The sequence below is a fragment of the Petromyzon marinus genome, chromosome 49 (assembly GCF_048934315.1).
Source record: "Petromyzon marinus isolate PM22_M1 ecotype Great Lakes invasive population chromosome 49, UKy_Petmar_22M1.pri1.0, whole genome shotgun sequence".
NCBI lineage: Eukaryota > Metazoa > Chordata > Hyperoartia > Petromyzontiformes > Petromyzontidae > Petromyzon > Petromyzon marinus.
Window position 1 is genome coordinate 4,253,307 of NC_133715.1, and position 27,305 is coordinate 4,280,611.

The 27,305-nt window shown below is 52.2% G+C and overlaps 1 protein-coding gene across 3 annotated transcripts in view; it reads right to left on the bottom strand.

The window, feature by feature from the left end:
• The window catches only part of LOC116952930 (mannosyl-oligosaccharide 1,2-alpha-mannosidase IA-like), a 443,203-nt gene that overhangs the window by 9,945 nt on the left and 405,953 nt on the right, over nt 1-27,305 (bottom strand). For all 3 annotated transcript variants that reach the window (XM_032972670.2, XM_076074611.1, XM_076074612.1), the window contains 7 exons: nt 9,464-9,558; nt 7,370-7,493; nt 6,104-6,197; nt 3,475-3,590; nt 1,685-1,928; nt 779-951; nt 411-526 (listed from right to left, as the gene is read on the bottom strand). In XM_032972670.2, coding sequence (XP_032828561.2) covers nt 411-526; nt 779-951; nt 1,685-1,928; nt 3,475-3,590; nt 6,104-6,197; nt 7,370-7,493; nt 9,464-9,558 — 962 coding nt within the window. The remainder of the gene's footprint in view (nt 1-410; nt 527-778; nt 952-1,684; nt 1,929-3,474; nt 3,591-6,103; nt 6,198-7,369; nt 7,494-9,463; nt 9,559-27,305) is intronic.

Genomic DNA, 27,305 nt, shown 5'->3' on the forward strand with positions numbered 1-27,305 from the left:
TGGCCATGAGCCGGAATCGAACTCAGGACAGTGGGTTCGTACCCGCAGCTCACAAACAACTGTACCTCCGTTTCTCACATATGGAACCAAAAAACACACGTGAACACGCACTCACATCCACACGCAAATATCAAAAACTACAACTGCTTTTTCGCCACTAAGTGGTGGTGACGTCACCACAGCGCTTGTGCCAGGCTATATGCACTTTAAGGCAACGTGAGGTGTCGGATGCCTGCTGTCAGGAGGTCATGGGACAGACTCAGGTGCCATGGGTTGACCGACTGAGATGACCGACAGATGAACCGCTGGTGCCCCCTGCTGTGACAACTTGCTGCGTTTTAGCAGCCCGGCGCTCCGCCCCGTTGTTGCGAGCGTCGCTTCTCCGCACACACGCACGCACGCACACGTACTTGAGCGTCTCGGCAAGGAAGAAGCTCTGCTGCACGTCATCGTGAGCTGGCGATGAAGAGTAGACGTCTCGGATACCCGAGAAGCCACCCTCCACGCGGCAGTACTTTTCCAGCGCCTGCACCAACGAGGTCACAGAGGAGGGATGCCAGCACTGCGTTAGAATCATCATCATCATCATCATCGGGCCATGATCTATCCACTGCTGCGTCAAGGCCTAAGTTGACCTCTCTCTCAACTACGAGAGCGAGGAGGAGCAGAAACCATGTGACAGCGGTGCGGTGTTAAAACTACGCATGAAGCCTAGAGTGCATGTGCACCAAGCTAGACACGGCCGTGCGATCGCCCCCATCCCCCATCCGTCTCCAACCTGCACGGCCTCCCAGCCCCACGCGCGGTACTTGGGGTCCCGGGTGAACCGCCAGAGGTAGAAGTACGTCTCCACCACTTCGGGCCGCAGGATGTAGTACTTCTCACTCTGCCGCGTGGCCACGGCGTCGGCGCCGCCCTCGAAGCGGAACGTCTCCGGGCCCAGCTTCAGGGCTGTGCGTGCACACGGACACACGGACGCATGCACGGACACACGGACATGCACGGACACACACGCATGGACACACACGCACGAGCACACAGACACACGCACGCACGAGCACACAAACGCACGCACGCACGCACGAACACACAGACACACGGACACGCACGCACAGACACACGCATGGACACACAGACGCACGAACACACGGATGGTCATTGCGATGGCACCCAGAGGTCAGATAACCAAGGTGAACGGTAACAGACAGACAATATTATAGATTGTACTGTGTGGGCGGTCCTCGAAGGAGGTGTCAAACTGATTGATAAGGCAAAGGCATAGACGCAGATGGTGGTGATGCAATTGAAAGAGAGGTCACTGAAGGATGCGTTGACTGCGTAGCGAGGGATGGACCTAAAGTCAGGTGACGGTGATTAGACCGTCAACACAGAGCAAAACTAGGAGGTTTCTATTCTTGCACATGATGGAGATACGTTCAGGAGCTAGATGCCAATGTCGGCGACTGCTGGCCGCGGCGAGGGGGCTTCAGGAGTCAGAGTTTGTTTCGCGTTGCTATTCCTCCTCCGCCGTTGAAGGAGCGTAAACTGCCGTGTCTTCACGATAAACTTGGGACGTCAGCCACGGTCGCGAGATCGCCCAGCGGGAAGCCGGAAGCGAGAACATGCGGCGGCGGACGGCGTGGGCCTCGGCGAACCGACCCCGTTGACCCGGCCGCGGACTCACCGGCGCGGTTGTACGACTCGTGGCAGGTGTGCGCGATCTCGGCGGCGAGCGCCAGGTGGCCACCCGTGGCCTCCGCCCCCTGGGCGCCGGCCTGGGGGGACGACACGCCGTCGGCGCCGAGGGCGAACATGCCGCCCGTGAAGCACGCCAGGTGGCCCATCTTCCTCTCCAGGTAGCCGCTGCGCCACTCGCCGAAGAAGGTGAGGCCACCCTCTGATCTCCGCAGAAGGTGAGCCTCGATCGCCTGCGGTGGCGGGGGGGGGGCGGCGGAGGGAGGGTGGGGGGACACACGGACGGAGCGAGGGATGGAACGCACGTGAGTGACGCGGGGCCGCCGCGAGGGTCGTGGCTGTTGAGAGCCCGCGCGGGTTCACGCGGATTTGTTGTGCGCGCGGCGTTTGATGGAGAAGGTTGTTCCATCGTGCGGAGTCAAACGTCGGACATCGTGCTCGTACAACCCGAAATAAAATTGGGAGAGCCTGGACGTGAAGTTAAATTTGTTTCCAATCGTGAACAATTATATATGTATATAAAAAAAACAGAAACAGAAGGCAATTCCATTTAATGGCCCCTTCCATAGGAATGCAGAATTTCCATCGCTGGCTCGAGGCTGCCAAGGCACTCACCCATTTACTCTTTTAGAGCACGGAGACATTTTCTCTTCTGAAACTTTTGACGGGACATTCCTACGATGGTTGAGTAGCATTTGCCAAAAACAACAATGCAAAAACTATCTCACCAGATTGTGATTTTAAACTGTTTAGGATTTCACACTGTTGGAATATTCTATTACAAAACTCGCGTTTTTGTCAAACGTTTGTTTTCTTTTTGTTAACAGATTAAATGGATGTGGTGATCATCTATGGGCTCGGCTCGTTGCCCAGCTACTGGAGATAAACATTCCCTGGCAATGCCAGTTCACTCAGTGGGCCTCCTGTGGTGACTGGCAAATAGCAGTGACACTGGGGAAATTAAACTGCATCCGTAAGACGTGTACTCGTGTGCGTGTGCTTCTCTGAACCTCAAGGATTATCAAGACAATTAGAAATATCATAACGGTGCCTTACTATGGCTTTCTGACCTATGGGCATTAGCAATGAGGCCGAAGAATCCTACGCGTGTCTGTCTTCCTCTGGCTTTCTGAACCATAAGAGTAAACGGTGAATCCTGAGAAATCCCAAGTTTGCCTCATTCTTTATTCTGAGCCATGCGCATGCATTTCATCAGTTTTTTTTGTCTGATGATATACACGTACGTCTTTATTTGTACACTGGGGCTACCATAGGAGTGCAGTCGCGTCGCTGGATTTCACAATTGTACTCGCGTACAATGTCTTGAAAAACGATGGCGCTATGCCCTCTCTCGAAATAAAAATAACGCCGAGTCGCTTGAGCGTTCTGGGATTCGGCGGTCAACGGGACACCCCCCCCCCCCCCGCCCTGAAAACTTGCAGACGTCCCGGAACGTGAAAGGGTTTAAAACGGTGAATCCTACGACATCCCGAGTGTGCCTCCTTCTGGATTAAGAGCCATGGGCATTAACGCTGAAGCCTAAGAAACCCCAAGCGAGCAATAACCCGGAATATTAAGACCCCTAAGAGTAACAGCCCCGCCCCCCCCCCACACCGCATCCACCGACGCTGGGAGGGCGCCGCCGCTGTGATTGAGGCCCGTCGCGGTCGCGGCACGCGGTCGGTGTCACGTGCCGCTGTCTGTCGCGTCGACGGCCGAGTGGGCGGGGCGGGGAGGGAAGGGGCGGGGCGGGGAGGGCAGGGGGCGTTCCGAACGTACCTGCATGGCGTCGTCGTAGAGGCGCCGCGCCTGCGTGTCCGTGCGGTCGGACATGAGCCACGCCTTGATGAGGTACTCGTAAAAGCTGTCCCCGAGCCCGCCCACCGACACGTGGTCTGCACGCGGGATGCACGCGCAACGTCCACGCGGATGAAAAGGGGGGCTAAGGCTGGGCGTGGGTGTTGTTACTTACTATGTAACACGATTTTTGTTCCTGGGTAGTAAGTGTTATTTCCTGATTGCTTATGCCTCAAAAGTATAGAAAATGGCTGCTATTATTATTCCCCACAAACTTTGCTTCAGTGACCAGGACGTTTACGTGAAGGAATGACACAAATGCACACGACGTTTTCTCATTGAAAATAGGTTAATTTCAAAATATCACTGTCCTGGTCACAAAAGCAAAGTTTGTGATGAATGATAGCGCGTACACAATTAGGAAATAACACTTACTACCCAGGAACAAAAAAATGTTGTTACACAGTGTTAAAATCGGCGTGTGGGGAAATCACTACTGCAAGGTGAGTTGTGGGTGAGGCTTCGAGTGAGGCCAGCCACTGGCCCCAGACCACGGTGGGATCGCTTCCACGAAGATTCCCGAGCCGTGTCCTCCCGGTGTCTATAAAGTAACACAAAAAATCTGGGGCTTACGTAGAACAAAGACCCCCCCCCCCCACCCCCCGTACAGCCTTAACAGACTTGTTGGGTTAAGCGCTGTTAGCGAGCAGCACCTAATGAAGGCCAATAGTGGCGCGCAAAGGGGTAGGGGGGGGCAGTGCCACGCCCGGCCGCCTTTTTCTCCCCCACAGTTCTGATGTTAATCATTCCAAGGCCGAGTCGACCTAGGGGAGGGCCCAGGGGCAGTTCAAATATTTGTCACCAATGTGATGCAAAGACAAAGAAACACACACTCGTGCACCCCCCCCCCCTGCCAACTTTTTCTTTAAAATACAATGAAAAATAAATCGCATCAAATCATCTGGAGAATACGGTATTTCGTCCACTCGTAGACAACAGTTATCCGTTTATTTAATTCCCGGTACATCTGTCAGCATGTTCAGCCTCTGCTGTCTTGCTGTGGGGGGTTTGGCACCGGCTGGAGAAGACGCTCTCTGTGCTTGCATCAGGACACCCACAAAGTGCTATCCGGGAAGTAATTGGCAAAAACAGAAGATCAGCCTGCTCTGAAGTCAAAATTAAAGCCATCGATCAAGAGCTGCGGCCTCGTCTGCGCGCTGGCGAGGGGGGTGGCTCGTTGGGTGTCGAAATTTAAGTTGCGACACGATGGCCCTGCTGCCCGCCGGCGCACTTTCGCTGGTGATGTGGCACGGCCCTCAACGAAATCGCCGGCGTGGAGGATGCCCCCTCCGGCTGCACCCCGCCGGCTGCAAGCCTCTCGACGGAATGCCACATGAGCGTACAATCGGGGATGGAATTTGGTACAACAACAAAAATATATGTGCAGCACACCCTCGATAATTCGACACATATGGGCCTCTGGCCTTGCCGAATTGTCCAATATTTCGAATTATGTACAACGGTACTCCCCCGATGCCTCCTGCCCCGATTACATTTTCTTCTTCCCAAACTCTTCACACACCGTACACATTGACACACTTGCATCAAATCTATCCAAAGCTTTTGGATTTGTCTCGCAGACCAAGGGATTTATACTTCAGTCCCTTTCTATTGCTTCTTCATTTAGGTGTGGACGACATTTCTGAGAGGGTTTGCTTGCACACAGAGTGCATAAACAAGGTAAAGTCCAGAGCAAGAACAGCTGTGCACTAATACTCGCCACGCGCACCGCCACTACACTCAGTCATTGTTTAGGTCATGGCGTGCTGCGTCGCTCCACGTGCATGCCGAAATTGGACCATTCGGTACGGCAATTTAGCTCGTGGTGAATTACTAAGACTGTACACATGCCGAAAGCTCAGCCGTGCCGAATTATTTCTAATTACGAATGACGAAATACCGAAATAACGAGGTTTTACTGCATATAACAAACAATCTCCATAATTTTAATTTGCCTCCTTTCCATTGCAATTGACTAACAAATGCAAGACTTAGATATAGAAATAGGTTTTACCCTTTTAACTGGCACAAAAAACTGACACCTTTATTCAAGGCATCATGTTTGCAATAACCACAACACAAGCAGTCAAAATGCAAACAAAAGAGACAACTCTGATAATAATATGCACTGTCCTTGAATTTGATTGGTCCACACCCGAGACGGCTTTTCTTAGAGCCTAGTCTCCACTGGTGTTGGACCAGAAGACGCCAAAAGGCGTACAACTCAAAAACAGCGCACTATCAGAGTATTGAGGGCTCGGGGTGAGCATTTACACTATGAGACTTCCTTTGCCAGTAACAAGATATAGAAATAGGTTTTACCCTTTTAAGACTGAGTTAAAAATTTGGTAAGGGTAGAACCAAGCCCAATAATCCCTTGAAGGTCGATGAAACGAGCGTCGCTTTTTTTTGGAAGTCAACGGCGATTGTCTTGACGCAAGGATTGGGTTGCAGTCGTTGGAATGTAGAATTTTTACCTCCTGGCGAAAGGAGACAGAGTTACTAACAAATGGAGGAGACATTCTTTGACCTTACAAACGTGTGAACTCACGCTGGCCCCAGTTGCCCGAGTTTGGATGCAGGTAGTTGGGGTAGAGCCCATTGGGTTTGGTCATCTTATCCAGGGCGTTCCTGATTTTCACCACCTGCAGACACGGCGAGAGATGGCATCACTGGCAGTCCATCAGCCCCGGCTTCATACTCAAGGTTCCAGGAGTATGATTGTGGTGATTTATATATGTATTTTACTTACACGTGTTAACCCAGGAAAGCCTCGCTGAGTTTCAATACTTTATGAACATGAGGGTCCGCGCGATCGATAATTGAGTGCGAGTAAACGATTCAAAACAAAATCGATCCCATGAAATATGTCCAATAATAAAGAAGGCGGCAAAGTTGGGCTGAGAAACGCAAGGGTCACGTGACAACAAGTTCGCTAAACAACCGGAGACAGCTGTCAGACGGACACAGCTGGACGAGCCACGAGGCACGCAAGGGCGCATGTTCGCCAACTGCTGGACATCCGTGAAAAAGAGCTTCAGAGCTCATCGGATTCCTCCAGTATAAACAAATATTCCGATTATCGGTCAACCACTGGGGCCGTGATGCAGTGGCCTAACGGTAGAGCATTCGCCGCTTGTCGCAGAGGTTCACGGGGTTTGAATCCAACAGCCGCCCTGGTTAACATCGATTCATGTTGTGGGTGTATTAACCGTGTTCATAGTGAACGTTATAGGTCTCGTCCACAAATAACTATAAAATTTAGGTATAATTTTTTTTTTACCAGGTTAGGGCTCATTGAGCTATGTAGCTCTTTTTGAGACGCGACCTGGCCCCAACGTAATGATAGCTCAACGAAGTGGATTATCATCATGTGACAATTTACAGCAGCCAAATACTCTAGACGCACGTCGAGTCTACACGTGGAGTGAAAAACCGAAGAACCCGGAGAAAAATCTACATGACCACGGGGAGAGAGATACGCAAACTCCAAATATGCAGACTGACGTCAGGGTTGGGATCGAAGAGCCACGACCTTCAGTATACCAGGCGAGGTAGTGAACATCTCCCCACCATGGCGCCCAAAAAATTACACGCAAATCATTCAACTGGCAAAAACAGATCGCAATCACCGCCCCCCCCCCACCTGCTGAAAAGAAAACCTGGCAGGATCCTTCTGAAAAAGGGTCACGAGACTCAGTGAAGCTTTCCTGGGCAAAGGAGCGCAGTCATACCGATGAAAATATTCGGCGAGCCAAATTCCCTCCCCCTGAAATCTGTCTGACAGGCTGCACCGAAGCCACGGCCGCTAACTCACCTTCTCGCGGAAGACGGGATTCCCACTCAGCTGGCTCAGGTGCTCAAACTCGAGGTGTAACGTTCCAAACTCCGACAGGATGCTGCAGCCTCCAGACGCCCAGCCCCAGTTTCTTCCCACACCACTGGGATGTGCGCATGGACACACACACAACGACAACAACGACAAAGACAAAGAACCCCCATATAGCCTTAACAGAATGTTGGGGCAAGTGTTATGAGCGAGCACCGATGAAGGCCAACGCGGCGGCGCACGAGATGGGTGGTGTGTCCAGCCTGACCCCCTTTGTTTCCCCAGTGATGGTGTTGACACACTGCCCCAGGTACTGATTTAAGGCCGTGTCAACCTAGGGAAGGCCCAGGACTGATTCGGATATTCGTCACTGATGTTGGCCGTGAGCAGGAAACGAATTCGGGTCACCGGGTTCGTAGATGCACACACGCACGCATACGCACACACGGGACACACGCACAATATGGACACATGCACAGTACAATACAATGCAATTTGGATTAATAATAGCATTTAAATGCAGGTTCATCTGGAGATACTACACAGAAACAATGGCCATAATTAATTTATGGAGAGATAAATCACGGTCTTGGGCCTGGACTTATAACCCTTTCCCATTCCAAGACCACCGCAAATTGCAGGGTGGGGTATCCCGTTCACTGCTGAATCTCAGAATGTGGAAACAGTGAGCGTTAATTTTATTTAGAGAGGTATTGCGCTATTGTTTTTAAAAACAATGCTCTCACCGCACTGAACTTTAGCGACATGACCGCACTCTACGATAGCTGGCGCCAAACTGTGCCACATGCCCTCCCGCATGGCCTTGTGGGAGCCTCGGTACCGATAAAGTTAGTTTCTTTTTTCTTCCGGTTCCATTCCGATGACGTACACGTACGTCATTAGAATGGGAAAGGGTTAACAGGGGCAGGGAGTCTACAGCACGGGCGGCTGTGGGAATGGAGTTCCAGACAATCGGGGCAGCAAAGGAGAATGAGCAATCTCCCACTGAGCCAAGGTCAACTTGAGGCTTCCACAGAAAGCCTTGGTTGCTAGAGCTGAGAGTTTGTGGAGGGGAGTAGAGTGAGATGAGACGGGGATGTAGGAGAATGCGTGGAGTAGAGTGAGATGAGAGGGAAGAGGTAGGAGAGTGCACGGAGGGAAGTGGAGTTAGATAAGAGGAGGATCTTGAAGATGCTGAGTGCGATGTTGACTTTGACTCAGGGCTGGATTGGGAGTCGGTAGAGCAATCGGAGTATTGGGGTGAAGTGGTCCTATTAATTTATGGATGCAGGCGTAGAATAGCCTGTTGGTGGCATTGTCATGGACCATCTGCAGTTTGGAGATGTGGAATTTTGGGAGGCCATGGAGCAGAGAGAGCTGCATTTGTTGCCTCGAGTAGTGATGAACATGTGGATGAGGATGCTTAGCGGCAGCTGGGGGTAAGGAAACGGGGGGCGTGGGGGATGTGCAGACGTAGGTAAGAGATCCTGTAGAACAAACGCATACATTATTTAAAAACTATCAACTATTTTACTTACGAGGTAAAGCCTACTGAACTCTCTGCTCTTTTTCAGATGCATCCTGGCCACATGTGATGATAGCTCATCATTGGAATGGCTGATATTATCATCATCATCACATGTGACAATAGTTGCAGCCAAATAACAAACGTGCATTGTTTATAAATGTAGAAGGCAAACCCGCAGGAAACCGGAGAAAAATCCACGCGAGCACCACGGGGCGAGAGAGAGAGAGAACACGCGAACTCCAAATATACAACAACAGGCATCGCCAGGGTCCGGGATCGAGCCCACGACCTCCTTGCGTACCAGGCGAGGGAGATAGCATCTTATATTCTACGGTTCTTTCGGTAAAGTCACGTAGATAGAAAAAAAGAATGTGAATAAATATAACGTAAAAAAAAACAAAAAATTAAAAAAACCACGACGTTTGGATCGCAACACAAGAATATGGATTCCTGCAGTCACGAAAGTTTTAGGTCGAGATAGCATCTCCTCGCCACCGCAGCACCGGGACAGCACCCCGGAGGGATGAGGGGCGGGGGCGCGACGGGGGACTCACGTCTTCAGGTTGACCATGGCCCAGGGGATGCCTGTGGGGGTGTTGAAGGCAGGCAGCAGCCTCTCCCCCAGCTCCACCGCCTTGGTTCGGAAAAACTGCGCGTGTGGGGGGGGGGGGGGGGAAACATAAAAAAACGACACCAGACCATGCCGTGCTTAGCCCGGACAGGCTTGTCGGTCGGGAGCAAGCGCCTATTCAAAACGGAACGGCATGGCACACACGGCACGTGCTGTGCCGCTACACGTAACGTGCGCCCGTCTGTCGATGCGCTGCCGGACGAAGGCCTTGCCGCACGCCGTGTCGTTCACCATGCTTCATCAACGCTTGTCGGCGTGGATTGGTGAAACAGGACTGGTTCAGGTTCCACTCACCACTGCCTGCCTGTTGCGTTTAGTTTGCTGTCCTTTCTCCGCACTTCCGATTTGAACACGGTTGTACGTATGTTTGTTAAACTTATTTCGCACTGTAGGTAGCCAACCGTGCTAAACCGGAGTTGCGAGGAAACGTCAACAGACTAAGCAAAAAGAGCAGTTCTAAAGAGTTGCTGACCTACACCCATGGCTCTGAGCCAGCGTGAGAGCCCACGTTCCCACAAAGACAGGGACCAGTGCCTGATGGGGTCAGGCCCTGTATTACTCCTTCCTACAGAGGTACCTGTGATGATGCAGTACAGCAAGTAGGTTACTGCGGGCCACAAAACGAGCGTCTGTGTGTGTGAATTTCGCCGCTCCATTTTTTATTCCACCAAGGGAAAATAAACACGCGCCCTCAAATCATTTCCGATCGCCACTGGGTCGGTGGAACCTCTTCTTTTTTTTTTTACAAATAATCAAGAACGCGGAGATGGCGACACGAGGATTTACCGTCGCGCGCGAACATCACCCAGATGTTCAGGGAGAAAAATCCATTTGACCGGATCAATGTAATTGCCGGCTTAGCCGTACAGCCCTGTGCGTTAATTGCAACCGGCGGTCGCGACAAGCCCCTGTAAGTGAGAACCGCCTCTGCTCTCTGTCGAGACGTCACCAGTGCTCACGTTCTCGATGGAAAGCACGCGACGGGCACCATTACACTCTGGGAGGCTGTGGTAGCCCTTCCTTGTCGCGCGATGGCGGTGCAGACAAACACTCAACCCCGCAGAACAATCCCCACCCCCGACAAGGTTTTGTGTTGGTTCACCGCACAACAGGCAGGGAAGGGGAACGCCGGGTCGCTCCGATCTACCGTCAGGAAAGAGCGCTGTTAGCGAGCACCTATTAAGACCAGCGAGGCACGTCGGTTCGTGGTGGTGGGGGGGGCTGCTTCCTGCTACTTCAGATCTGTCCTCACCCAGCGCACCAGGTGCTCATTTTACACGGGGTCAACCTAGCGCTGAGGCCCTACAGCACCAGCGGGTGCCTGTGTATTTGTAGTTTGCGCGTCTCTCTCCCCGTGGTGGCGTGGAATTTTCTCCGAGTCCTCCGGAGCATTTGGCTGCAGTAGCCCAGGTCGCTTCTGAAAGCAAGCTATCGAGCTCAGTGGGCCTTACCTGCTAAACTAACAAAATACAATGTGTGGAGTTGAGTTGCCGCTGGCGATGAGCATCGTGGCGAGGAGTTGGGTCGGCCTGTGTGAGTGGGAGCGCGGCGCGCATCATGATCCCTAGATCACCGGCTCCCCGTCACTCTGTTACCCACGTTCCCTCTGTGCGGTCGCTCGCAGTGGGCTTTCCTGGTAGGATGGGGATGGTTTAATTTTATTTTGTGTGTGTGTTTGGGTGATTTGTTTACCTTTTTTGAACTTTGCGCTCCTATCGTGTGTTTGTAACTGTTTGTTGTTGTAACGTTTTTACCCCGTGCCCCTAATGGACAACTGTGAAAAAAGAGCTTCATAGCTCATCGGATTCCTCCAGAATGAATATATTTTCTGATTCTTGATGCTCGTTTAACCGCTCAATGCGGAGGTCTGCGGTTCAGGCCCCCGCCACACTGGCCGCCCCGGTTAATGGCGCTGTAAAAATACACGCCGTCCGCTTCGCAGCGAGCGTTAAAAACAAACAAACAAGATCACGTGGGCGTCATTCAAAAGAGAGCGGCAGCCCACGTGTGCTGCCGTCACGGTCCAAATTTGTACAAAAAAAAAACACTCGCAAATCCCTCAGTTTGGAAAAAAAAAACCCGCGCCCCCCCCCCCCCTAATGGCGGACTAACGGCAACTTGCACACGTGGTGCTGCGTGCACTTTGTGCCGCGAAGGGACAGCTGCCGTCAGGGGGTACCCCGAAGGCACAAGCAGCCGCTGAGCATCGGAACGGTTGAGACGAGGGGTGACGTTAAAGGCGCACTTGAGTTACGGAGGCATTTAAGCGCCATATAAATGCAAATCCTTATCGCGCACGCTTACCGGCGCATTCGCAGCGACTGGCTGAAAAATGAACGCTCGGCCTTGAGATTCCCGAGACAGATACCACCATCCAATTGTCAGCCTTCGGGTACGCATTGTGCACATTTGAATAATGCCGTCCGTTCAATTCCAAATGCCCTTTTTGTTTTTGTTTTGCCGAAAAGAAAGCTACTTCTGCCTTGCAGGTCACCGCGTTGTGCCAGCGAACGGTCCTGGAAGCGACTTCACCCCAACCCTGCCGGCGCTGCCGCCGCACTTCTCCTCGCTCCGTAAGGAGCCAGTTTTTCTGCTGCACGTCAATCAACCGGCATTGCCGTCGAGTTGAAAATGTTTGCAGTCGCGGCCTGCGCTCGACTACGCAGACCGAAAACGCTTGTGGCGTGGTCACCGGCAGACCCTTAAAGAAGGCGGACTGATCACGGGCGACTTGCCTGTGCCCTTCAAGCGCGCGTCTCAGCCCCGTCAGCTCGCTGGCTCTCGGCGTTCCTCCGTCATTTTCCTCCCACCTGGCCGGACGTCCACTGTGGCCAGAGCTCGCTCGGCTCAGCCCGTCCATCCGATCGCCTCAAGGGGTCGATGAAATTGGTACCGCTCCGTGGGTAGTCAAGAGTTGGCGGTGCTATGCAGCTGCTGTCCACCACCTACCGCAGGAATGTGGACTTCAAATAAAACCGACAGTCGCGGTCGGTCACGTGTTGAAAAACTCCCTGCAGTTCGATGAAATGTCACAATTCAGGGCCTCGTGATTTGACTCCTCGACGTCTTGCGATTTACGCCTCATTCAACGCCTCGTCCCCCAAGGTCAAGCCTGCGTTATAATTACCACCGTTTGCAAGAATCGTAAATTAATCTCGCTTCCCGCGTTCGATTCGATCCACGCGCTGCGAGCGTAGTGAATTCGCTTCAAATCGATGAACGGCGACAACGCCGAGTTAAGATTGAATTAAAGCTGCGCTTACAACGGCACGTTAACGAGCGCGGGCAGGTAGGCGTACTATATTTGCAAATGCGGGCACGGACGGGGGATGGAGAGGGAGAACGGAGAGAGAGGGAGGGAGGGAAGGTTTGTCTACGTGTATAAACGCAAGTGCCATGGCTGTCCTGAGTCGGACGTGAATGTTACAGCTGTCACAGCTGCTCAGGACAAAAGCAAGGACTCGGGGAGGCGAAAGGGGGAAAAAAAAAAACCAAACCCCCAATTCCTCGCGCCGCGACAGACGGAGCTGCCCCATCAACTCCACTCGCCTTCATGTCGCCAAAGGGCCACTCGCCCCGGCTGCTTCTACAATTCATCATCGCATTCCTTTTTAATGAGAGCATGTAAACCACTCAACGTTTCAATGCCTCTCGTGTCATAATATTGCCCCTGCATTTGTACGTCGCGTTTATGTTGCGTGCGCGTGCGGGCGGGCGGGCGTGCGGGCGGGCGCGCGTGTGATGCATGGAGTAAATACGTTTGTTTTAATTGTCTTCGAAGCGGCCGCTCGTACACGCGCATGCATTACGCATTATGCATGCGCGCGGCAGCGCGTCTATGATCTATACGGCGGAATAATGGGAGCAGTTGGTTGGCCGTACTACCGCAGTAACCACCGCGACAACGTCAGTGGAACGTGGTATCAATCCGTGGTGTGGGCCACCTCTAGGTTGACTGAGCCCGAGGCGAACCTAATCGATTAATTTTACACGTAGGCTTTCACGATTCTTAATTTTTGGGCGTAGATCGTTCGGTGCCTAATGACCACTCGATTTGACTGGACTCTGTTGGGCGGTGGAGGGTTTATTGTAAAAAATTGACGTTGAGCTTCATGCTTCATTTTAAAAGAACAGCTCTCAGTGAGATATTAGTTGCCGTTGAACTGCACTAAAGTCCACTCGTAAATCGTCTGTGATGTTTGCGGCTGGCGCTGTGGTCAACCCGTCGCGGCAACTTGCGAGTTTAGATGCTGGTGTGGGGGGTCGATGCGGCCTATAATCTCCCTGGGGATGACAGAATCAGTAAGTGCTCTGCTGGAAATCGACAATGATCATCCCATGCATAAATTACACCCTCCCCTACCCAGCCCCCCGTACCGATCGCGTAAACGTAGAATTTCCACCGCTGCCTCATGCACACCAACGTTTGAGCAGTGAGACAATTTTATCCATAACAGAAGTTTTGTTTGGGTCTGATCTCGTAAATATAAGCTGTTGTCGTTAAACCCGCCATCACCTGGCGCGGTCAACTCGTGAGCTCTGTCAAGTAAACAACTCTTGCCAATTCGTTATGAGGTCAGCAGTCCGGTGTGCTGGAAGAGTCGACCCACAACCATTTTCAATTCGACTACAGACAATTTTACCCCGAGCTGCTGAGAAGGTGATTGCCTGCAATCTACCAACCCTCGAGGATCTGCACACCACGAGGACCATGAGGCGAGCGAGGAAGAGTGTGGCCGATTCCTCCCACCCTGGACACTCTCTGTTTCAGCTACTCCCCTCCGGCAGAAGGCTGCGGTCGATCAGGACCAAAACCTCACGCCATAAAAACAGTTTCTTCCCAACCGCTGCTGGCCTTTTAAATAAAGCCAAGGGCTTACACTAACTTTAACATTTTATCTACAAAATGACACCTTGCCAATATTAACTATGTAACCCTATTTGTATTTTTATTTTATTTTTAGATTGTATCTTATAGCTGTTTTATATTCGATATGTGTTCAATTTTATATAATTTAGCCCCTTGGTGTTAGTTAGACTTTGAACCCTTATTATAGTAAGACTTGTTTACCACTTATTTAAGATTTTAGATTCCTATATGTTGAACGTATGCACCATCCTGCAAAAGTAAATTCCGTGTCTGTGTGAACTTTCATGGCGAATAAAACCCTTTCTGATTCTGAGAACAGGAAGCGCCTGGCGCGATGTGTTTCGAGAGAAACGCAAGGCGGATCATGCGTGGTGGATCCTGGCCTCGCACCTCGGGGTGCTGAAGTCACCGAAATAGGATGCCCGCCAAAAGGGTCTTCTTTCGTCACTCGAGTCAAAACTCGCAAGAGTCGTGCACGTGCGTGTGGGGAGCGGTGGTGTAGCGGTTAGCGAACTGCACTACGAGCCTGGCGATGATTATCTAAACCGGTCCTGCGCCTCTCCTAGGTTGACTCAGCTTAAAATTAGTGCCTGGTGCGACGTGTAAACATCGCCACTAGGGAGAGAAAAAGAGGGTCGAGCGTGGTGCTGGCCACCCACCCCCTCGTGTGCCGTGCCGGTTTGCATAGGTGCTCGCTAACAGCACTTGCCCCAACAGTCTGTTAAGTCTATACGGGGGATCTTTGTCTTTGTTATGAACGTGCGAACAAGCGCACACATTTGTTATAAGACCAGGTCACTCACGCTCGTGAGCGACGGACGATGCATGTTTTTCCCCGCGTCACGTATTCCCCACAGCGGAACAACGAAGGGGACCTGGGCAGTGTGCATGTACGCCGAGCTTCCTTCGCACCGTACGTAGCCAACCGCGCTAACCATTGCGGGGACTTCTGCCTCGTGTACCTGCGAGGGTCTTTCTCACACACGCACGCGGCACGCTCTCCCCGTTTCTCTCTCTGTCTCGCTGCGGAGCCGCGCGCGCGGGTCCGGTGAATGGCCCGCCCCGTGCTTCTGTCCGATGAACGGATTTCTCTCCGAGCTTGGGCTCGGCAAATATTGAACGCGCAACGCAGAGCTTCCAGGATGACGGCACTCCGCGGTCGCGCGCGAGAGCCGCGCAGAGAGGAGCAAACTCGACGGAGGATTTGGAAAACGGACTTAAAACTTGGAATTTAAACTAAGCTATTTAAACGATTTTTTTTTTATTTTACCAGGCAAGGCCCACTGAGCTATACAGCTCTTTTTTCACGAGTGACCTGGCCACAAATGATAGCTCAATGAAGTGGCTTTTATCGTGTGGAAATTTATAGCAGCCGAATACACCAAACGTGTGATGTTGATTCTAAATGTGGAGGGAAAAACCGGAGGAACCAATGAAAAATCCACGCAACCACGGGGAGAACACGCAGATACCAAATATACAGCAGCAGGCGTCAGGGTCGGGATTAAACCCACGACCTCCTCTATACCAGGCGAGGTAGTTAACTTTTCACTACCGTGATGCCCTTAAACTCAGGTTCCCACCCAGGATCTGAGCAGGGCTGGTTGAGTGCTCTGACACAGCTGTAGAATTACTCTGCTGTAAAAAAATATAATTATTCTTTCAAGGCAAATGCTACCTTGTGCACACACAAACACTGTGTTTTTTATGTCACCTCTGTGCATTTCTTGGGACAAAATAATTGTGAGGCACGAGCGTCAGGGCCGACGATAGGGACCTCAGTTCTTGTGGCCACAAAAGCTCTCTCCGTTTGTGTTCGTTCTGACAAAATATACTCGCAAAATGTACAAAGCGAACAATGTCGTGTCTCAGAAATATCAGCAAAATTCCGCCGAATAATTGCGACCGCGCCCATTTGCATCGTACGACGGTTGGCAAGCCTCCTCCGCAACACGTGGCACGGTCAAAACCCTTCCAAAATAAACGTCGCGGAAACACTTAGCCCGCGACGGGTGGCCAGAGCCTCCCGGCGTCACGGTGGCGGATGGTCCCACAGGACGGCACCGCAGGACCACTTTGATGGGGCCGCAGGGCGGTAACACACTCGCACCTTGCAGCAACATCGGGCCTGGGTTCAATTCCCGACCTGGGCGCCTTTCTACGTGTGGAGTTTTAACGTTCTCCTCTCTACCCCCCTGTTCGGCATGGGTTTCTGCTGGGCCTCTCCGGTTTCCTCCCGGAGCTTAAAAAGCAAACAACGTACAATGTAACGGTCATTTGTGAAACATCCCAATTCTGCAAAATGACCAGCAAATCACTCAATGGGGGATTACGCATAGCGACAGCAACATCGTCAGCCAACGATGGAAACTCGGTAGCAAGGACTATCCTCCTGACAAAGAGTCTTGAGACTCAGCGGGGCATTCCTGAGTAAACAAACAGAAACAAATATACATAGGCGTCTCTTTACGAGGCCTCTCTAACCAAACTACAAGATGTGCTTCTGAGCCGTTGGTCGAAATTCCACATTCCTTTGGTGGAGGCCAGCCTCACCGTAGGACGGCGACTGTCGATTTCCCACGAAGTGGAACGTATTTTAAGGGCCCTTGAGGGGATGATGGGCTGAGTGAAACCTTCCGACGAGTGACTTGAACTCGTGACCTTCTGGCTGGCTTAGACCATCGTCATCATCATTTGCCGTGACCTATGCACTGCTTCAAGGAGGCCTTCCCCCAAGCCGTCGCCATCCCTCATGGACGAGACGGATTGTTGGTGGACATATTTACATGCATAAATTTATATGTATGTACCCTCCGAGGGCTGGAATAAGCAGAACAAAGTGCAAACATTTTTTTTATGAGGCCATTACACTCACTGCACCCGAGCGCCTGGTTTAATATATCGTGCGAGCCCAGGATTTTGAACGGAGAGGAGTCCAGCAGTGTTTTCTCGGTGCGTGGTCGCGGGTGCTTTGCTGGAGAGCTGTGTGACCCTTGCAACTGCTCGAATGAGCGAACACCACACTGCTCCGGCCACAAGAAAAACAAATGCCCCAAGGATCATGAGGGTTCCGTGTTAATGGCCAAGGCTCAAAGCCAGACTCGGTTACCCTCATGGTCTCCGTGTGTTGATGCCCGAGGATGAGACAGCCAGACCAAGGCACCGTTAGAACGCTTTATAGTTAATTGTTAATGCTCGCAGGTTGGAGAGCGAGGTTATGGCACAATTAACGGAGTTTATGCTTCACTAGCAATGCCGGGAGCCATACTACGGGAGGTCTTACATGATGCTTCCAGTTCAATAGCGTCCCAAGACTCACAGTTGTAAGCTCGCACCAAAATCAGTTTAAGATACGCTCAAGACTTCAGACTGAGCCAATCGATAGTAGGTTCGAGGGTTAAACGCTTACGTGAAATTTGAGAAGATTGTTCACGCAACAATCGGGCCCAAAGTGGGAATCGAACCCGGCTGGCTTTTGGCTCCGCTTGGAGCGCCCTAGGGTCGCGTCCACCTCGTTAACAAACGGGAGCTGCCAAAACTTCTTTGTTGTTCGGAGATGGTGGCGGAGATGGTGGCGGAGATGGTGGCGGAGGTGGTGGCGGAGTGCCGGGACACAGCGTGTGGCACCATCTGCAACCTCTCGCCACCACACCACCACTCACGGCTCGAGTACACGCACGCACGCACGCACACACGTGTGCACACGCACGCACGTGCGTGCACGCAAACACGTGCGTGCATACACGTGGATACACACATGCACGGAACGTACATGCACACGCACACAGTTACACAAATATGGTCGTACATGAACAAATATGCACCGCACAGCCTTAACAGACTGTTGGGGCAAGTGCTGTTAGCGAGCAGCACCTACGAAGGCCGGCACGGCACACGAGGGGGGTTGGGTGGCCAGAACCACGCCCGACCGCCTTTGTCTCCCCCAGTGGCGACGTTTAAATGCCGTAGCAAGTATTCGTTTGAGGCTGAGTCGACCTAGGGGAGGGCCCGGGACCGGTTCAGATATTCGTCGGCGGTGTTGGCCGCGAGCGGGTACGGAACTCGGGTCACCGCTCCCTGCACGTGCGCGGAGCGCACCACTTATCTTCCGAAAGCCCGCAGCCGTGTGCGTGACTGAACGCTCGGATGAACCCGAACGGCACACACGCACTCGCACGAGCCCTGGCAAGGACAGCCACCCTGGAGGGAACGGCTGCAACGCGTCCGACGCACTCAACCGTGCACTCGCGATGCAAACATTACAACCCCCCCGCGCCCCCTTCCCGCCCCACACCACCACCCCCCCCCCCCCCGTCTCTCTCTAAAACACTTCAATACAAATTATATGGATATACACAAAACACGGCCAGACTTAATCATTTATTAAAGCCCGTCCCAATTTTGTTTTGCTCTCGTTTCTTACGCGCAATCTCTTTAGCCCGAAAAAGAGAAAACCACAGTCCCCCAACATTGTTAGTCTAAAACAAAAAAAAACCTAGGTTTTGACTCTATACGCGTTCCTTGTGTATAAAATGTATTTCCACGAACAAAGGGATGGGAGTTTGTGGGTATACATTTTATCTATTTTTTTTTAAATAATCTTTTAATTAGGGTTGATACCCGTCTGAAATAATTTCCAATGCTGCACTCCCTGATAAAATGGTGGACAACTGCTGATGGGAGGGTGAGGGACGACAAACGTCTTGCAAATTGTGGTGTGGCCACAGAAATAAACTATTGTACAGGTCTACTCCTAGGTTGGCTCCGTGTGCAAAGTGTGTCCACCAGCACACCTTTCCAAGCCCTACCATCACTACCACTGGCCCCCCAGCACTACCACTAGCCCACTTAGTACTACCACTATCCCACTCAGCACTACCACTATCCCACCCATCACTACCAATATCCCACCTAGCACCACCACTATCCCACTCAGCACCACAAATATCCCACCCAGCACTACCACTATCCCACTCAGCACTACCACTATCCCACCCATCACTACCAATATCACACCTAGCACCACTATCCCACTCAGCACCACAAATATCCCACCCAGCACTACCACTATCCCACCCAGCACTACCATTATCCCACCCAGCACCACCACTATCCCACCCAGCACTACCACTATCCCACCATCACTACCACTATCCCACTCAGCACCACCACTATCCCACCCAGCACTACCACTATCCCACCATCACTACCACTATCCCACCCAGCAGTACCACTATCCCACGCAGCACAACCACTATCCCACCCAGCACTACCACTATTCCGCCCAGCACTACCACTATCCCACCCAGCAGTACCACTATCCCACGCAGCACAACCACTATCCCACCCAGCACTACCACTATCCCGCCCAGCACTATCACTATCGCACCAAGCACCACCATTATACCACCCACCACAACCACTATCCCACCTAGCAGTACCACTATCCCACCCATCACTACCACTATCCCACCCAGCACTACCACTATCCCACCTAGCACTACCACTATCCCACCCAGCACTACCACTATCCCACCCAGCACTACCACTAGCCCAACCAGGATTACCGCTATCCCACCTAGCACTACCACTATCCCACCCAGCACTACCACTAGCCCACCCAGCACTACCACCCAGCGGCACCATTAGACTTCTCCAAATTATCGCAGCATGGTTTTTGTTTTATAGCTGCCTTAACAGCAGCACACATGGATTCACTGGCGCGACCACAAGTGTTTACAGCAGCTACTCGCATCACAATATGTTCGCTGTGCATGCGTGCACCTGCCTGTGGCTCGTGCGCGTTCACGCGTGCCGTTCGCTGGCTCGCTGGCACGCTCCACCGACGAAGGAATACACAGATCCAAACCCGGAGCGCCGCTCACGAGTTGCGTTGGCCCATTTGGCTCAGCTGGGCATCATTGAGAGTGCACGCATTTTGCATGGCTAATGATGCCATCAACTCCCCCCCCGTTCCATTAATGCGCGTTTCGTGAGCACCTGCGGCCAAAAACTCCTCCCCCTCCCTCGCCCTCCCGTTGCTCAATCCATCGATTGCTCAATTGACCGAATTGTGGATTTATTGTGGCCTTCCGAACGGGCAACGCCGCGTTGCATCAACGGCCGCCACGGCCCATGTCGCGAGCGGGTGAGCAACTCTGCCGCGATGCCGCGGAGCGGGAATCTCTGCGCGTGCCGAAGTAAAGGAGTCGCATTGCTTGACGTGCAGCTGGCAAAAATAAACTGTTTGCACATCCAGAGTGCCCGCTTCCTTAATATTTTACAAGCAGTCGCGTTCCAGCTGGGCGGTGCAGTTGTTCCGAGCGCTCCGCTCGCAGTCGTCAAAGGTGAAACGTTAACGCGCCCGACGTGAGTAAGGGGCAGTGTGAGCCCGAGCACCTTCCCCCTTTCCCTGCCCCTTTTCCCTGCCCCGGGGGCACCTTGGCCTCGGGCTTTGTCGTTCGCGGAAACGTCTGAACGGCAGCGTCGCTCGCGCTCTGTACCGTGCTCTGGTTTAACAAGAAACAAAAACGGGTGCCACGGTGGCGAGGAGATGTTAACTAACTCGCCTGGTATACAGGAGGTCGTGGGTTCGAGCCCACTCTGACGCCTGTTGTGTATTTGGAGTTTGCACGTTCTCCCCATGGTCACCGTGGATTTTTCTACAGATCCTTCGGGTTTTTCCCTCCACATTTAGAATCAAAATGCTCTTACAGTATTTGGCTGCTATAAAACGTCCGCATGGCAAGCCACTTCATTGAGCTATCATTTGTGGCCAGGTTTCTTCTGAAAAAGAGCCACAAGCAATTTCATATCATCAGCTGTCAATGGCAGTAATCGTATGGAGAAACGGGCGAATGCGGAAGATGTTGTGCAGATGGAGGCACAAGGTGCGGCAGAGCGGAGACGTGTCTGGTTCCATTGCCGAAAATTTAGAAATTAAAATTGATCGATAATTTGCGTGTCATCATTGATTATTCACGGTTTGTGTAAGTTTCACGGAAAACTTTACAGAAGCACCATCTACAACCCCTCACCACCGCAGCAACCACCACCGAGACAGAGATGCGCTTGGAAACGAGACGCTGCACTCGAGTGCACGCATGCACACACGTCGAATGCGGCGAAAACTTAAAAAAAACTTAAAAAAAATCAAGGCAGTGGTGAAAACGAAAGACAGAACATCGTGAGAATTCGGTGAATCGTGACGGGCACCTTCAGGGGCTGTCCAGAGTCGGTTGCCGCTTGGGAGTCATCACAAGGGGACATCTGTACAAGTGTACAATACGTGCGGCGGTGCCATGGGCACCAGCCCCACGGGCACCAGCCCCACGTGTGGCGGTGTCACAGGAACCAGCCCCACGTGTGGTGGTGCCACAGGAACCAGCCCCACGTGTGGCGGTGTCACAGGAACCAGCCCCACGTGCGGCGGTGCCACAGGAACCAGCCCCACGTGTGGTGGTGTCACAGGAACCAGCCCCACGTGCGGCGGTGCCACAGGAACCAGCCCCACGTGCGCTGGTGCCACAGGAACCAGCCCCACGTGTGGTGGTGTCACAGGAACCAGCCCCACGTGTGGTGGTGCCACAGGAACCAGCCCCACGTGTGGCGGTGTCACAGGAACCAGCCCCACGTGCGGCGGTGCCACAGGAACCAGCCCCACGTGTGGTGGTGTCACAGGAACCAGCCCCACGTGCGCTGGTGCCACGGGCACCAGCCCCACGTGCGCTGGTGCCACAGGAACCAGCCCCACGTGTGGTGGTGCCACAGGAACCAGCCCCACGTGCAGTGGTGCCATGGGCACCAGCCCCACGTGCGGTGGTGTCACAGGAACCAGCCCCACGTGCGCTGGTGCCACAGGAACCAGCCCCACATGTGGCGGTGCCACGGGCACCAGCTCCAAGGTGGCTGTGGAGCGGTGGCGCAGCTACGAATCCAGTGACCCGAGTTCGATTCCTGCTCATGGCCAACACCAGTGACGATTATATGAATGCATCCCGGGCCTTCCCTAGGTCGACTCAGCCTCAATTGAGTACCTCGTGCGATGTGTAAAATATTGCCACTGGAGAGATAAACGCGGCTGGGCGTGGTGCTGGCCACCCACCCCTGTCCCGGTCTTCATAGGTGCTCACTCGCAGCACTTGCCCCAACAATGTCAAGCCCACAAAGGGGATCTTTGTCTTTGTGGTGGAGCCGAGCGATCCCTTGCCCCGGCCACCAGACGGCGCTCCATCTCCTAATTTTCAAGATCGGGTTGTTTTTTGTTTTGCCCATGGAACCGTCGTCAAGCGATTCAGCCAGCCAGCCGTCAGTGGGTGAGGTCGGGTGATATAAATTAACCATTTCCGGGACAACTGCAAGTTACACGGGCGTGGGTCCCGTTCACCGCTGAATCTCGGAATGCCGCGTAAGTGTTTCAGCGTCAATTTCATTTCAGCGTCAATTTCATTTCGAGAGTGCATTACGCCATTGTTTCTAAAGACATTGTACTCACCGTTGAGAACCGTAGTGACACGACCGCACTCTACTATAGCTGGCGCCAAAAACTGTGCCACACGCCCTCCCGCATGGCCTTGTTGGAGCCTCGGTACCAATAAAGTTATTTTTTTGTTTTTATTCCGGTACCGTGTACATCTTTGCAACAGAGTTGGGAAAAAATGTGATGACGTACACGTACGTACGTCATCGGAAAGAGAAAGGGTTAAGAGGTCATCGTGTTCAGTGTCACTGAGACCACGAAGCGTTAAAACGCTCCCTCCGTTACGCCAGCTCACAGAGCTGTTGGAACAGTTGATCCCTAACCTGCCAAGTTCTGTTTTCAAAATCAGAATATTTATTAACACCCGGAGGAATCCAATGAGCTGTAAAGCTCTTTTCATACAGATGTCCAGAAGGGGCACGGGGTCAGAACGTAACAACAACAAACGGTTACAAAAAAAAAACACGATAAGAGTGCAAAGTATAGGTAAGGTAAGCAAATCACAAACAATATATACAAATTAAACTAAACTATTTGTATTGCATCAGTAGAAGCGCACTGAGCTATTAGCGTCTTTTTCAGAAGGGACATGGCCGCGAATGATCACTCAACGAAAGTGGCTTGACATGGCTTTAGGTCTGGCCTCGTTCTTTCGTGTAGTCGCCGGTAACCCGGTGGAGATCACAAAGCACACCTCTGTTCCCATTGTGCGGATGGGGTGGTTCAAGGACTGCCTGTTTTTTGACGTACGCAATGCTGGTGTGAATGCCGACGGGCCAATGCCACTCAAGATTGTGACGGTCACGGGCAAAAGAGTAGACCCCTCGCGTGAAGTCGAACGATGCGCGTGCGCATCCCTGACAGACGGAGCGAGTCGAGTGTCTTCGTTTAGCCAGGGTGAGAACTCATGGAGACCAGGATAATTCCGTTTGCAAGTATGACCCGGGACACCAAAACGACAAAAACAAAAGTTCAGCAATGATGCAAATATATAAAATAGCAAACAGAGCAGCTGTTAGGATGTTCCAACATTGGCAACACAGTTGCTGCTGATATTCGTGTGACAGTGATGATGATATTGGTGTGGTAGTGATGTATTATGATACTGGTGTGGTAGTCGTAATAATGATAGTCGTGTGGTAGTGATGATCATGATATTGGTGTGGTAGTGATGATTAAGATAATGGTGTAGTAGCGATGATTAATATATTGGTGTGGAAGTTATGATGATGATGCTATTGGTGGTGATGATGATGATATTGGTGGTAGTGATGCTAATATTGCTGTGGTAGTGATGATATTGGTGTGGTAGTGATAATGATAATGATGCTATTTGGTGTGGTAGTGATGATATTGATGTGGTAGTGATGATATTTGTGTGGTAGCGATGACGGTACTGCGGCTGAGAATAGTGGTGATGACGATGACGACAGCTGAACTCTACAGGCTGGTTGAGTAATGGCGATCTCACCGAGCACAAGGCTCCGTCTATCTGGAGCTACAGACATGCCACAATCTGGGACTGTCTCACCAAAGAGATTCCGTATCGTGGTGATTCTCCTCCCTCCCCTCCCCCAACACCCTCCATGCAAATCTTAGGCTGTGATTCATTGGCTGAACCCACTGAGTGACTGAAGGAGTAATTGAATGAGTGACTGGCTGTTTGACTCCCGCGCCTTGATTTATGGACGACGCGAAAGAGCTGGCGGGTGAGTGGCCGGCACATCGACTGCTCCGCGGTGAGCGGGTGACTGATTGAAAAGCAGCTTCTAAAGCAAAAGTCAAACAGTGTCAACAACACGGGCAATCTCTGCAGCCAAGTCTAAGATGCAACTCCCCCCCCCACCCACCACCCCCCGTTTAGCCTTTAACAGACTGTTGGGGTAAGTGCTGTTAGCGGGCACCTACGAAGGGCAGCGAGCGAGGGAGTGGGTGGCCAGCAACACGCCCGGCCGCCTTGATGTTTACTCGCTGCGCGCGGCACTCACTTCACGGCCGAATCCACCTAGAGGAGGCCGAGCATCGGTTCAAGATATCCGTCACTGGTGTTGGCCGTGAGCGGGAATCGAACTCGGGGCGCGGAGTTGGCCACGCCGGCGAGCGTGCTAATCTCTGCAGCCAGAGACCGAACGCAGAAATGTCCACGTGGGTTGATGCACGATGGATTATCAAAAAAAATGCAACCATTTTACTCAACTTCTCATTCATCGCATTTTTTTGTTGTTTGGCTTAAGCGTGTCTTGATAGCCGAGTGTCGCGTCTGCATCCGCTGAGGCAGGAGGCAGATGAACAGAGTTTTGATAGTTCACACAATGCCAGCACAGCTGATAGGCTATCGTTGTTAGCGCACGCAAATCCCGTTGCAAAGAGGGCTTTAAAGGCGACGTTTTGTGAAAGCGGACCATTGTGCTCCGGTTATCATGAGTCGGTCAAGAACATTTTGCCACAAGCAAATCATGAATGTCAAACTGTACTAAATAAATGTATGAATATCCTATTTGGCGTGTTTTTCTCTCCTGTCAGTGCATGTGCAGTTAGCAAGCACCTATTCGGGTCCATGTGGGACACAATGAGCGCATTTAGCCGGGTGAGAACTCCAAGGGATGGGTAAGGTGACCGGAGCAGACATTGGGACCAGGTTCACATAAAAATATGGGGTTACGGAAATGGGCAAGAGCAATCTCATTCGGATCATATCACACCATTACGTAATGCTTTGTTCCATTAGCAAAGGTCCAAAGGCCTATGACGCAACGTAAAAAAAAAGTACACTGTACTTTTAACAGTACGTAAAAAAATATATTCCCCATATAGCCTGTGACAGACTGTTGGGACAAGCGCTGTTAGCGAGCACCTATGAAGGCCAGCCCGCCACACGAGGGGGTGGGTGGCCATCACAACGCCCGGCCGCCTTTGCCTCGCTAGTGACGATGCTAACACACCGCACCTGGTACTCATTTGAGGTTGAGTCGACCTAGCGGATGACCAGGACCGGTTCAGATAATCATCGCTAGGTGTTTACCGCGAGCGGGAATCGAATTGGGGTCTCCGGGTTCATAGCACAGCGTAGCCAATCACTGCGTCGCCACTCCCCACGGCACCCGTACACACACGTGTGTTCACCGTGCACGTGCCCGCCACATAAAAGCAGCCCCCGGAATTGCCTTTGATCAAATTATTCACAAAACCACAACGGGGACCGGGCTGAGACTAACACAACACGTTACACTTGAGACCCCCCCCCCCACCCCGGTTCAGCCTCCGGTGGGCGGGTGACCGGGGGATTCAGAGCCTCGTCCGTCCTGGGCTCAGCGGTGACCTCCACGTGGGGGTCAGTCAGAGCGCCTCCGAGACGCCGCGTGTGTGTGCGTGCGTGTGTTACGCACCCCTTGTCATTGCCCACGCACGTTATTACGACTAGGCTGAACCCCCCCCGCCCCCACCCTTCCTCGCCCCCCACCCCACACGCACCTTGCCCGCGGCTGATTTTGAGAAGCAACCTTCAGCTGTAAAACTATCCGGGCGAATTATTTGAAAGCAGTTCCGCATCGCCGCGTCGCGGCGGACGTGTGCTCTGCACTTAACGCGACGCTCAGCGACGACCCGCTAACAGCAAATTAAACATCGCACGGACAAATTGAAAATATTTCTATTTCAATTTTGCATGAAGGAGTTACCGGCTTTCCTTTTTTTTTTGATGCTCAACAGCTCACAATTAAATTCCATGGTTTTCTTGCTCCGCTGCATTTTAAATTAATTAAAGAGCGAGGCTGACAACGCGCGGTTAAGGATGTCGTGCGGAAGAGATGCGAGCGTGAAACCAACGGGTACTTTCACATATACCGTGCGCCTAGTGACTGGAGGGGCCTCTGCGTCTGAGGCCGCGGGTGGGGTGCCGGTGAGCGCAGAAGGTTGCCGCGAATGTCCGGCGTTCGCGCGCCCGAACAGACCGTCTCTACGTCCAACCACCTCGCTCCTCAAGTGAAAAGAATCTCTTGAAAGACGGCCGACTTGACGAGAACTCCCGGACTAAGAACAACAACAACAACAACAAAAAACTCGCACAAATTCGACAATAACATTGCGTGGCATTTAAAGGGAAAATATATAATGGGTGACGCTGTGGGCAATGGCCTTTCTTCATAACGCAGGCCCCCTGGGTAATGCTACTCCATTTCCAGATGGTGCTGCATTGGATTTTTGGGCCAATTCAATGTTTTTTTTTAATGGATTTTGTCACGTGGGATGAAACCAGTGCGCCAGAAGAAAACCCAACGAATGTTTGTGTTGGGGTTAAGATAGCAGCCTACTTTCTGCACTGTCTAAAGGTACCCCCACCCCCCCCCCCCCCCTCCTTATTATTTAACATGCAGAGGTTCCACAAGCATCATCACGACCTTGTATGTATGTTGTTGA